A 12,286-nucleotide genomic window follows, 5' to 3' on the forward strand; every position below is an offset into this window, starting at 1 on the left:
GATGTCACTTCATTCCAACTTTTCTGGTTTTTTTGGTTTTTTTTTTTGTTTGTTTGTTTTTGTCTAGATAACCTTGGTGGACATTGGAAGTTGGGTATTGAGGCCACGTAGTAACAGTGTCTTGAAATTGAATATGCCTGATTTTGGTCCATATATATTTAGTATTGTAATGTTTCTTGGTTAATTTGGCCCTTGATCACAGTGAGGTGTCTTTCTTAATCTCTTCTAATTACTTGTAAGTTGACAGCTGTTATCTTTGATGTTATGATAGTAAGACCTGCTTGTTTCAGTATTCCTTCACATCTTTTCTCTATTGTGACAATCCTTGAAGGTGTTTTTTTCATATTCCTTTGCTTAGGTGATCCAATTCCTCTACTGTATCTTCAAGTCTTGATGGTGGAGGTGCTATTTCTAAAAGCAGCTAATTCTACTAGAGGGTAGCCATGTGGATTGAGTACATTGGAAAACCTGTCGAGAGATATCAGGAGAGCAGAACCACTGCTTTACATTTTAAACTTTGGTGAGGGACAGCAGGTCAGCTGCAAATATGACTAATTTTGCTATTTTTATTAGAGTGCTGATGACAAATATGATGCCACCAAAAGACTGAGCTTTTCAATATTGTTAGAAAGACACAAATAAAATTATTTACAAAAAGTAGTAAAGATGTGCTAAAGTGATTTATTTCTCCCCTGTCAATACATCTGGTAGAGTTACCAGTGCTGCTCCAGTGATCGCACATAAAAAAGTGGGCTTGTAAGATAGATAGAAGAGAATGTAATTGCCACAGAAAATCCAAGCTGAATTGAGCATTTTTGCATAGTACATTGAAGACCTTTTATGCCGAAAAGTCTTTTAAATGCACAGAATCATGTAAATCATCAACACTGATTTTCCGAAGAACCAAAGGATTAAACTGTCACCAATTCCAGAAATTTCTTTAAAGTGTTGGCACTCACAATTATCACATCATATATTCGGATGCTGGAAGATGTCTAGGTAAGACCAAATGTGGACACTATTTAAGATTTATGACTCGTTAACAAATCATTTGAAGTTCGAAAGAAAATTTCATTTTATTATCAGAACTTGACAATGAAAACTAGCTTCAAGTAGTTTGCAGTTTTGGTAGAGTAGCCACTCATTTGAGTTGAACATGAATCTCCTCAAGATGAAGACTTGTTGAAGAAAAGTTTGACAAGCTCTAATGGAGGCAAGCAATCTTAGGCACATTGGGAGGTTCACTAAACACCACCCTATGAACAGTGGAAAAGATGTTGCCTTGATTGATCCTCTAAGCTTTTAGCTTCTCCTTCTAGGCGATCTCCTTTCCTTTGTGTTGGCTGCCAACACCTGGAAACACCTTCTACCATGTTTTCCAGTGGTCACACTAGGCTTGGACATGGGTGGGTAATATTCACTATTCTTCCAGTCCTTCATGATTCTCTTTCTAGTTTTCCCCTCAGCCTTGTAGCTTTCAGGTAGGTGTCCCTGCTCATGCCCTATGGATTTCACTTCTTGTTACAGATACAACTTAGCTGTTTCCCGGAGATCCTCTCAGCCTTCTCTTATGGCCATATCTATTCCACCGATACCCAGAAACACATTCTACCTGGGACCCACAGAGACTATGGTGAGCTGGGACTCAGGTGGGTGATTTTTGCTTTCCTTCAGTTTCTCCAATACTCTCTGACCAAACTTATGCTTAATTCCCATAGCAACCTGATTCAGGAGCTCCTTCTCCCCCAATTCCATTCCCTGGAGTCCCCAGCTCTTGTTGTATAACTAGAATCCCCCTGGCCCTTTCATTCTTGACTCACTAAACTTATTCCTTATCCTTTCACACCCTACATACAGGAGTTTCTCCTCTCACCAGGCCTCTTCCCTGGGGACTCTGGCATGTGGTGTGTGGACCCGTTACCTCAGACCAGTTCATACCCATAACCAATCTCACCTGTTCCTCTTAGCTCGTTTACATTCCTTCCTGCCATTTAAGACCTACACATAGAGACCCCACAGCCACCACACTTATCTAGGATTCAGAAAGGGCATCAAGAACCAAGGATTGGAATGCCCACCCAATAAAACAAGACCATATATAAACACCTGGAAATACCTCAATATTTAAAACACCAGAAGCCTAGGCCAAAATACAAACACAGATACATGAACAAGAAAGACAACATGCCTTACCAGAACTCAAGATACCCTATCAGAGGAGACCTGGGAAAATGCAATGTCCGTGAAGCACAAGACAAGAACTTCAAATTAAGAAATGTCCAACAACCTTAACAAGGATATGAATTTATTACTTAATGAAGTCCATAAAACAAACAAAAAGGCAAAAAAGAACAGTTGAATAAAATAATGAACATGATTCAATGCATGAAAATAGAATTTAACAAAGAAATAGAATCATGAAAAAAAATACCCTGAAATTGCAAATAAAAGAAAGAAAAAGAAAAGAAAAAAAATGAAGTCACACAAAAACACCTGGAAGTAAGCCTTGTTTATAGACTACAAGAAATGGATACCTCAGTCAAAAAAAAAAAAAAAAAAAGTGCTAAATCTAAAATTACCCAGCGCAAAAAATTCAGGAAATCTATGTAGGATGCTAAGAAAGGATCAAATCTATGAATAATAAGAGAAATGGGAAGAAGCCCAGGTCAAATGCACAGAAAAATATTTTCTACAAAAATCACAGAATCAAGTTTTCCAACCCAAGGAAGAAGGTGACTATCAAGGTACAAGAAGCAAACAGAATACCAAATAGACAGGACTAGAAAAGGAAACTTCCCCAAACACATAATAATCAAATCACTAAATGTACAGAACAAAGAAAAGGTATTAAAAGCTGCAAGGGAAAAGACCAAGTAATATATAAAGGCAGGTCAATTAAGATAACAGTCAGTCTCTCAGTGGAGAGTCTGAAAATCAGAATGACCAAGATGGATCTTCTACAAACTCTGAGAGATCAAAAATGTTACCCCAGATTACTACATTCACCAAAATTATTGGTCACAATAGATGGAAAAAAATAAGCATTACAAAATAGAACCAAATTCGAGCAGTGCCTGTCTACCAATAGGGCTCCACCGGAGGTACGGAAAGCAAAATCTCACTGTGGAGAGGTTGACAGCACTCAAGAAGACAGCACAAATAAATAACTCCAGAGCGCTAAAACCAAAGAGAAGAAAAATCATAAAAATAAAATAATAGGAATCAATAAACACTGCTCATTGACAACTCTCAATATTGACAGTTTCGTTGTCTTGTTAAAAAGACACAGACCAGCAGATAGGATTTAAAAAATAATCTATGTTTCTACTGCATCCAAAAAAATACAACTTACAATCAAGGAGAGGAATCAACTCGGAGTAATAGGATGGAAATGGTATTCCAAGATAATTAACCCAAGAAACAAGCAGGTGGAGCCATTTTAACATTTGAGAAAATAGACTTAAAACCAAAGCAAATCCAAAGAGAAGGAAAACAAAAAAGATGGGAAAGTGCACCACATCTCATCAAAGGAAAATCACATAGGATATTGTGATCCTAAACATGTACCAAACACAAGGGTACCCAAGTCCATAAAAGAACCACTAAACCACATATGGGCCCTCACACAATGTCAGTGAGTGATTTCAACACCTTACTCTTGCCAATAGACGGGTCATGCAGAGAGAAACCAAATAGAGAAATGTTGGAACTATATGATGTCATGAATCAAATGGACTCAAGCAGAGATGCATAGAACATTTCATCCAAACACAAAAGAATTTACCTTCTTCTTAGCCCCTCATTAAACTGTCTCCGAAACTTACCATGTACCAGAGCAAGTCTCAAAAGATACAAGAAAACTAAATAACACCCTGCACCCTATCTGTCCACCAGGAATTAAATCTGAATATCAACAACCACAGAAACAACAGAAAGCTTACCAATTCATAGAAACTCACTATTGAATAAAAAGAAAAAAGAGAGAGAGAGAGAGAGAGAGAGAGAGAGACCAAACAAAAGTCAAGGAAATTCAAAACATTTTAGAATTGAAAACACAGCCTGCCCAAACCCGTGGAACATAATTAAGGCAGTTTGAAGAGACAAGTTCATAGCACTAAGTGCTTATGTCAAAAAAATGACGAAGATCTCGTTTTAGAAATTTAGCAGCACACCTGAAAGCTCTAGAAGAGTATGAAGAAATAACACCACAAAGAAGCAAATGGAAAACTCGGGGCTGAAATCAATGAAACAGAAACAAAACAAGCTAACAAAGAAGCAAAAAGGAGTTGGTTCATTGAAGAAACAACAAAATTGACAAACCCTTAGTCAAATTAACTAAAAAAACACCGGGAGAAAAATCCACATTAATACAATTATAGATAACAAGCAAGACATTACCATAGATACTAAGGAAACACAGAGGATCATTAAGGCGTTTTAAAAAATCTGTACTTAATGTATGCAGCCTGTCATATTTAATCAAGATCAAATAAGAAATTTAAACAGACTCATCACCACTTGTGAAATCAAAAGTCATTTCCACTAAAAGTTTCTCAACCAAAAGTAGGAGAGAAGAAAAAAAATTATAAACTCACATCCATAATTAACACAGGTGGGAACATTCTCAATAAAATAACTGCAAAGCAAATCTAAGAGCACATCAAAAAGATCAATAACCAGGATGAAAATGGCTAAATCCCAGAGATGACTCAACATGTGTAAACAATTACACACAACCCCATAACCTGCCCTACGAGTAGACGAAAGACGAAAGTCATAGGACACTAAATTTTATAGAAGAGAAAAAAAAAAGCCTTTGAAAAAGATCCACTATTCCTTCTTGATAAAAACCCTAAGGAGACTATGAACCAAGGGACATACCTCAACCTAGCAAAGGCAGTTTACATCAAGCCCACAGCCAACATCAACATAAAACAAGAGAAACTCTTGAGGAATTTAGACCAAAACCAAGAGATAAGGATGTCTACTCTCTCCACACCTGTTCAACATATTACTTGAAGTCTTAGCTTAGAGCAATAACACAACTAAAGGGAGTCGAAGGAATTCCAATAATAAAGGAAGAAGTAAAAAAATTATTTCTACTTGCAGATGATAGGATAGCACACATAAGTGACCCTAAACATTCCACTGGGAATCTCCTACAGCTGATAGATATTCTCATCAAAGTAGCAGCGCCTTTCACAATCATCTCAAAAGTAAAATATATTTTGGGATAAATAATTCTAACCAAGCAAGTAAATGACTCATATTAAAACAAACAAACAAACAAAAACAAAAACACTTAAAATTGAAAAAAAAAATTAAGCCATTAGACTGTAGAACGATGCCCATGCTCAAAGGTCAGTATGATAATCATTGGGAAAATGATTATCCTAATAAAATCAAATACAACTTCCATGTAATGTCCATCAAAATTCCAACACAATTCTCAGAAATTAAAAAGACTATTTTTAGTTTCATATGAAAACACCCATACACACACACACACACACACACACACACACACACACACACACAAATAAGCAAGCAAACAAACAAAATCAATTCTAGGATAGCTAACACAATTCTAAAAGATTAAAATAAAAGAAAATGACCTTCTGTAGGTAGTACTATTCAGATTTGAAGCTGCAGTACAGAGCTAATAACAATAACCTGAATAAAACAGATCATCTTTAAAAAAAAAAAAAAAACAGATGTGTTGATCAATGGACCTAAAATCCATCCAGAAATTCCCAAGTCTATGAACACTTGATGTTTGACAAAGAAGGCAGAAATACACCCTGAATAAAGAAGATCATCATCAACCAGTGGTGCTAGAGAAATCAGATGATGGACTGTATAAGAAGGCAAATAGATTAATACTCATCAACCTGCACAAAACTCAACCCTAAGTGCATCAAAGACTTCAACTAACAGAAGGCCAGATACCCTGAATCTGACAGAAGGGAAGGTGGGGAACATAGACGAGATCTGAGATGGCCAAGAAACAACTAAGAAATGTTCAACACCATTAGGAAAACACAAATCAGAACTACTTCGAGATGTCATCTTATCTTGTTCAGAATGGCCAAGATTAAAAAAAAAAAAAAGACACAACAAATGACAACTCAGGTTGGCAAGGATGTGGGAAAGGGGTGGCATTTATTCATTGATAGGATGATGCCAACTCTTATAGCCACTGTGAAAATCAGTGTGAGAGGACCTAGGGAGTCTGGGAAAGGGTCTATCTCAAGATCCAACAATACTACTATTTGGAGAATAAGCAAAAAGCTTTATATCCTACTACAAAGACATTTGTTCACCCATTGGTGCTCTATTGACAATAGACAGACATTGGAAACAGCCTAGATATCCATCAGCTGATACATGGATAATGAAAACATCACATACATACAAGGGGATGCTATTCGGCTATTAAAGATGAAATTATGAAAATTGCAGGTAAATGGAGCCAGGAAATATCACCCTGAATAAAGTAACACAGGCACAAAAAGAAAAATACTGTATGTTTAGCTTTTAAATCTTCAATATGTTTGCTACAGTTAATATAACCATGGAGGTTAGGTGCATATTAAGGGGCTACGAGAGATCTCCTGTGGAAGAAGAAATAGAATATATATTTATATAGAGAAAGGCAGGAAACTGGAGTAGGAAGGTTTAGAAGGGGATGGAAAAGAAGGATAAGGGAGGGAACATGAAGAGAAACATCTAACGCTAAAGACCCCTTGAGGGGCCACATGGAAACCTGCTCCTAAAGAAACTTCCTAGCGTATGCCTGTATATGAAAGAAACACAAACAGACTCGCCAAATAATGGGAGAGACAATGCCCAACCTCGACCTCTGATGCCATCAAGTGAAACTTTCCGTATCAGGAATGAGTTACAACTAATTGAGTTGTTGGCCAAAGGGCCCCCCCGGAAACTTAAACATCACATGCTCGTTCCGAGGCTATTGGTTGCTCTCCGGATATGGATGGTAAGCCGGATTACCAAAGACAGCATTTGAAAATGGAGACATTGAGCTGGTGCCAAACCAGAGGTTTCACTCCTACTGACTAGCATTCACCATACTGGGAGGCACCTTGTACGCTACCAGATGAGAAAGGTAACTATCTACCTAGCCGCAAACCAATGGTGACCTGCCTGTGAGATATACTAAGGGCAAGAGTGGCACAAGTGCTGTGGGAGTAACCAACCACTCTAATTGGACTTAAGGTCCATCCATCTACAACTCATCCCAGACACTGCTAGATCAGACAAGAACCTGAGCCAGGAGAAGACTACAAGGAAACGGTTCTCTGGACAGAATAAGGCCAGCTTCACCTATGAGCTCACATTAGTTGTGACAGCACGCACAAGACTAAGACAAGCTCAAGCCAGAGAAAATCCGGCGTAGAGATAGGAAATAGGTATAGAGTCTAGATGAGGAGCTATGGGTGATGAATAATCACTGGGTCGGGGACAGTCATTTATCTTTAATAGTGTGACTGCCAGCAGCTCCACCACCCACCAGAGGACGGACCACATAAACTCAAAGTATGAGGACAGCACAGACTGGACTCATGCCTTTTTCGGTTCGCCTTTTTTTTTTTTTTTTAATTTTAAAGTGGGCATAAAATTGGTATCTAAAGAGAGCAATATGGAATCGAGGGAGGGAGTATGATCAAAGTACATTATATGGAATTAAAAAAGAAAACAGTAAACTAGTGGCAAATAAAGAGAATTTTGAACAAGAGAGTGCTTGCTTACCCTGCAGCAGTTGAGCTCCTCCGCGGTTAGTATGATTGTTCCACATTTCCTGCCTGGAATTCCTCTACGACAATAAGATCAGAGTTAGCCCATTCAGATTTATAATAAGGAATTATATTAATTAATATAGCTTTATTTCAGATAATCATATAACGAGCCTACTACTGTTATCGGCTTCTTCCCTAGCAGAGTACATTCCCGGTCTCACCATTTGCTTCATCCTTGGACCCATATTTCCTAATGAAGGCAATGTCTTAACATCACAGGCCTCTGAGCATCTTCATGTTTTATTGTCATCTAACATACAACATAATGCAATACGACAACGCTTTCTCCTGCAATGTCTATGTTGTATGGATATACATGAGAAGCCCTGGTTCGTGGCATCTGTCCCTTCATTCACCAAATGCTTACTCGTTGTCCTTGTCTCTCTGCCTGCTCGTCCCCAAGTCGACACACTACGGTTTGTCCCTTTCAACTATTTTGCTTCAGACTGCTTACACCCTTCAATGAAGTCCCATATATTGCATTTATTGCAGGACTGCCATTACTCTGTTACATATTATGAAGGTCTGAACCATTAGAATTAGCATTTAATCATCCCTAGGTAGTTTGGAAAACAGTTTTTGTGCTTTTTCTTTCGAAGTGGTAAGTCTTCCGAGAACAAAACTCAACTCGAAGTTCTTGTCAACTCACAATTTAAGAGCTCTATGTACCACCAGGTTCTCAATATACATTATCAAGGATAAGATACATACGCTAACTCAGTAAAACAGTGTCTCCACTCAAACTGTCTCTCTACAGTTCTGTTTTATTTACGCTCGTGTACTTTTAAAGACACAGAGAGAAATGCCAAATAGGAATGCACGGGGTGTGTACATGGCTCCTGCTATGGGTTGGAGAGATGTTCCCCAAAGCCCAAGTGTTACATTCTGATCTATGGGGGTTACCACTGGGAGGTGCTTTTAGAATGCGAAGGTGGGGAGAGAGTAAACATCATAGAGAGTTCATATACTGAAAGGATAGCGGGACCAATGTCCCTTCTAATCTCCTCTGCCTCCTAGCTAGTGAGATGTATGTTACAGGTAAGGGATTTTTGGTTTTGGTTTTGGTTTTGGTTTGGTTTGTTTTATAAGACACCCCACATCCATTGTCTTTTTTTGCCAGAGGCAAAGTACTAAGACCCGAGATCGAAACTGTGTGCCAAAAGACACACTTTCTTTTTAAAAAGTAATTGCCTCAGCTATTTTGAGAAGTAGCTGATCTACACAGTTTTCGGCCTAGAAGCAAACTAAGAGGAATCGTTGCCAAACCTCCAGAAAAACAGGTGTGTCCTATGACACACCATGCAGCCAAGGTCTTTCTGGGTGCCCTACCCACTACACAGGTAGCCTCAGCCCGAGGATCGTGTCCTTACAAACACAACTCATTCCTGATAGTCACAGTATGTATGCCACCAACTGGAGTCTTCTTATCTTCACAGGGGGAAAAATGTGAGGAAGAGGGCAGTTAAAATCTTAAGAGTTGCACATATATCAATATAAATTATATTCACTCCAAAAGTCTTCTGTGCTTTCTTCCTGTTGGCAAAAACCATTCAGAGAAGACTACTCCAACTTCTTCCAATGAAGGTGTCTCACTGCTTCTACAGGAAGCTGCCCATGCCTTACGCCCCATGAAGTGAAATATATATACATATATATGTATGTATGTATGTCAGGATGGTGGCATCCATCATTTTAAACATCCTTCCTTTTTTTTTTTTTTTTTGTTTTTTTGTTTTTGCCCATATGTCTTTTGAGACACGGTAAGGGTTAACATCAAAGTCACTGTGCACCTAAGAAAGTGTTTTAACCCCTGATCCTCCTCTCTTCGTTTCCCACCTGCTGGGACTGCAGGCTGGTGCCACCAAACCTGATAACAGCTTCCATTGTTCCAATCCCTTGTTATCCTTTTCTACTGTGAACCCCAAGGTTTAAATATCCAGCATAAAGGCAGATGAAGTAAGCCTCCTCTCTGGAAATGCCAAGTATCAACTGTCTTTACAGACACACATTCCTCTCTGTGTAAAAACCAAAGACAAGTAGACCTCAATCCTAGGGACAGGTTCACAGCTCCTTCACTAGACCATTCTTTCTTCTCCATGCAACACAGCAAGAGGTTGCACCTTTGTCTTGCCCACAGGACTCAGAAGGCTACCCGTACCACACTTGTAGGCCTTGTCTTTCCTTCTTATCAGTGTTATTCATTTACTGAAAACCCTGGTGGCTCTCCCGCCATTTCATAGGCACGAGGTCCCTGACCAGATCCTTCCTAGATGAGTCACAATTATTACTAACAGTCCCACAGCAAGTGACTTCCAGAAGCCTTTTGTGTGACTTTTTATTGGGAATCCCGATCACGCCAAGATTTTATCTGGAGGTGCACGCCACACCCCAAGTCTTCTTGCATAAAGTTGCCTGAAACTGAGCCTTTTCTAGCACTTCCTATTGCTTGAGCAGAATGAGAGCTTCTCAACTCACCAAATCTGTTCAAAACACTCTAAGGGTTTCGTTGTTCTTCAAAATGCCCCTGTTCTTCACATCCTCGCAGACTTAGAAGCTCCTATCAAGCAACTACCTTATTACAATAGTCCAAATTCCAGCTAGCAAAATATGCTTTCATTTCCTGTTGCTTTTATAATGAATTCCCATCAACATAGAGAGTTAAAATATCATTCACTGTTGAACAGTTCTGTAGATCAAATTTTCAGCAGGGGCCGGTAGACACTCTGTTTACATTTCCTCATAGCTGAAGCAACCTGTCAAGCCAGCAGGCTGGGCCTTATCCTCATAGTTAGAATAGCTGACGTTCCAACTGGGCATCTCTGACTTCGTTTTCTGCGTCTCCTGTTTTCAAGGGCCCACATAATGGCATTCAGTGTAGAGAACTGAGTACACTGTTGTCAATTCATGATAACCTACACACAGCAATGTATTATGACGTTTACCCCCTATGAAAATTTCCCCTGGTGACATGCAAAGTGGCATCACCAACTCAGTTTAAACTCAGCTGACGGTTACCCCAAGTAAGCTACCTGATCATGTTGAAATTCAATTTATTTGCTTGACAAATCAAGGTAATGAAGTCATGTTAAATATCACAGGTATGTCTATTAATCATGGTACAGAATAGGCAGTGCAACTCAATGTAAGTGTTGCCTAGCATGTGCAAAGGTCTGAGGTCAAACAACAGTCACTACTGAAAACAATGAAAGGCAAACCAAGTCAAACAATGCACAGGTCAAGCATTCAGGACATTATAGTTCTATTGTGTGTTCACGTGATTTGTTTAAAGCCATCTGTTAATTCCAAATGTGGGACTGAAGTAGGAAATGTTAATCTCAAATAGTGTAGGGTCGAAGTGAGAAATCAAGTCTTCTTCTGGATCTAGGACGTGACACTGAATTATCTCCGACCTCACTCACCGCATCTGGTGAATGCCTGCACCGTGAGGAGGATATAAACGCTCAATGTATATTACAAACTTGTCTGAAGTCTCTTTCTGTGTCAGAGTACTATCTATGATGAGCGTGTGCAGGGAACTTGTATGATAGTTAAAGGATGCAAAAGTCCGAAATGTTCAATGCATGTAAAGCTCTTAGCACAGCGTGACAGTAACAGTAGGAGCTGACAATTATTACAATGAGGGAGATGTGGAAAAGATGTGCATATGAAAGAATATTTATGACCGAACGGTGAAATAATGACTGTCACAGCCCAGTGTGTAGGAATGGTGGCCTTGAAATCGAAAGAGTCTACAAGGCTCATGAGGTAATTAGAATGTCGGTGATTATAGAGACTTGCAGTATCCCCGGCCTGGAGCCAAATTACCTCCAGCTCTCATCAGGTCCCTTTATAAGTCATTCCATCCTTCACTCACCTCAAGAATCTTACCTAACATTCTGTGACTATCAGATAAATCCTTTGGAAATGAACTTCCACCAGCCCTAAGGCTAAGGATGCCATCGGATAACATTTGAAGCCTCTAACAGATCTCCCAGGCTGGCTGTAACCTGCCTATCTGATGCTTCCACCAATGTATTGTAAAAGTGCCTTGATTTTATTTTTAACTCTGTTCTGTTACTATAGAAACTGTATGAAACAGTTACCATGTTGGAGCGTGGAATTCGGGTTGACATGAATCAGTATTTCTGGGCCACAACCATTCTTACTCAGCTCCAGAATAAACTAACTTGTTCTTTTAGAGGTAAGGGTGTGATTTGAGCTAGGCAAAATCTGTCTGATCTGCCCTTGTGATTGCTATATATTATGCTCCGACTGCTGTTAGGAACAGAGAGGGTGACAAGGATTATAGTGCCTCGTGGAAGACACTAGGGGCAAAAGACAAATCAAACCGGAGGTTCTAACTGGACAGAAGTGGGAAGGGAGGGGCAGAGTACGTCATAGATACATTAAACCTCATCTTGTCACCTTGACCCTCTGTTGAAGCCCTAGTAAGGGTTGTGACATTCCGG

The 12,286-nt window shown here is 39.3% G+C and overlaps 1 protein-coding gene across 4 annotated transcripts in view; it reads right to left on the bottom strand.

The window, feature by feature from the left end:
- Cpne8 (copine 8) overlaps positions 1-12,286 on the bottom strand; it is a 174,197-nt gene that overhangs the window by 79,116 nt on the left and 82,795 nt on the right. For all 4 annotated transcript variants that reach the window (XM_063263951.1, NM_001108750.1, XM_039079639.2 and 1 more), the window contains one exon: positions 7,771-7,834. In XM_063263951.1, the coding sequence (XP_063120021.1) occupies positions 7,771-7,834 (64 nt within the window). The remainder of the gene's footprint in view (positions 1-7,770; positions 7,835-12,286) is intronic.

The sequence above is a fragment of the Rattus norvegicus genome, chromosome 7 (assembly GCF_036323735.1).
Source record: "Rattus norvegicus strain BN/NHsdMcwi chromosome 7, GRCr8, whole genome shotgun sequence".
NCBI classification, from domain to species: Eukaryota; Metazoa; Chordata; class Mammalia; order Rodentia; family Muridae; genus Rattus; species Rattus norvegicus.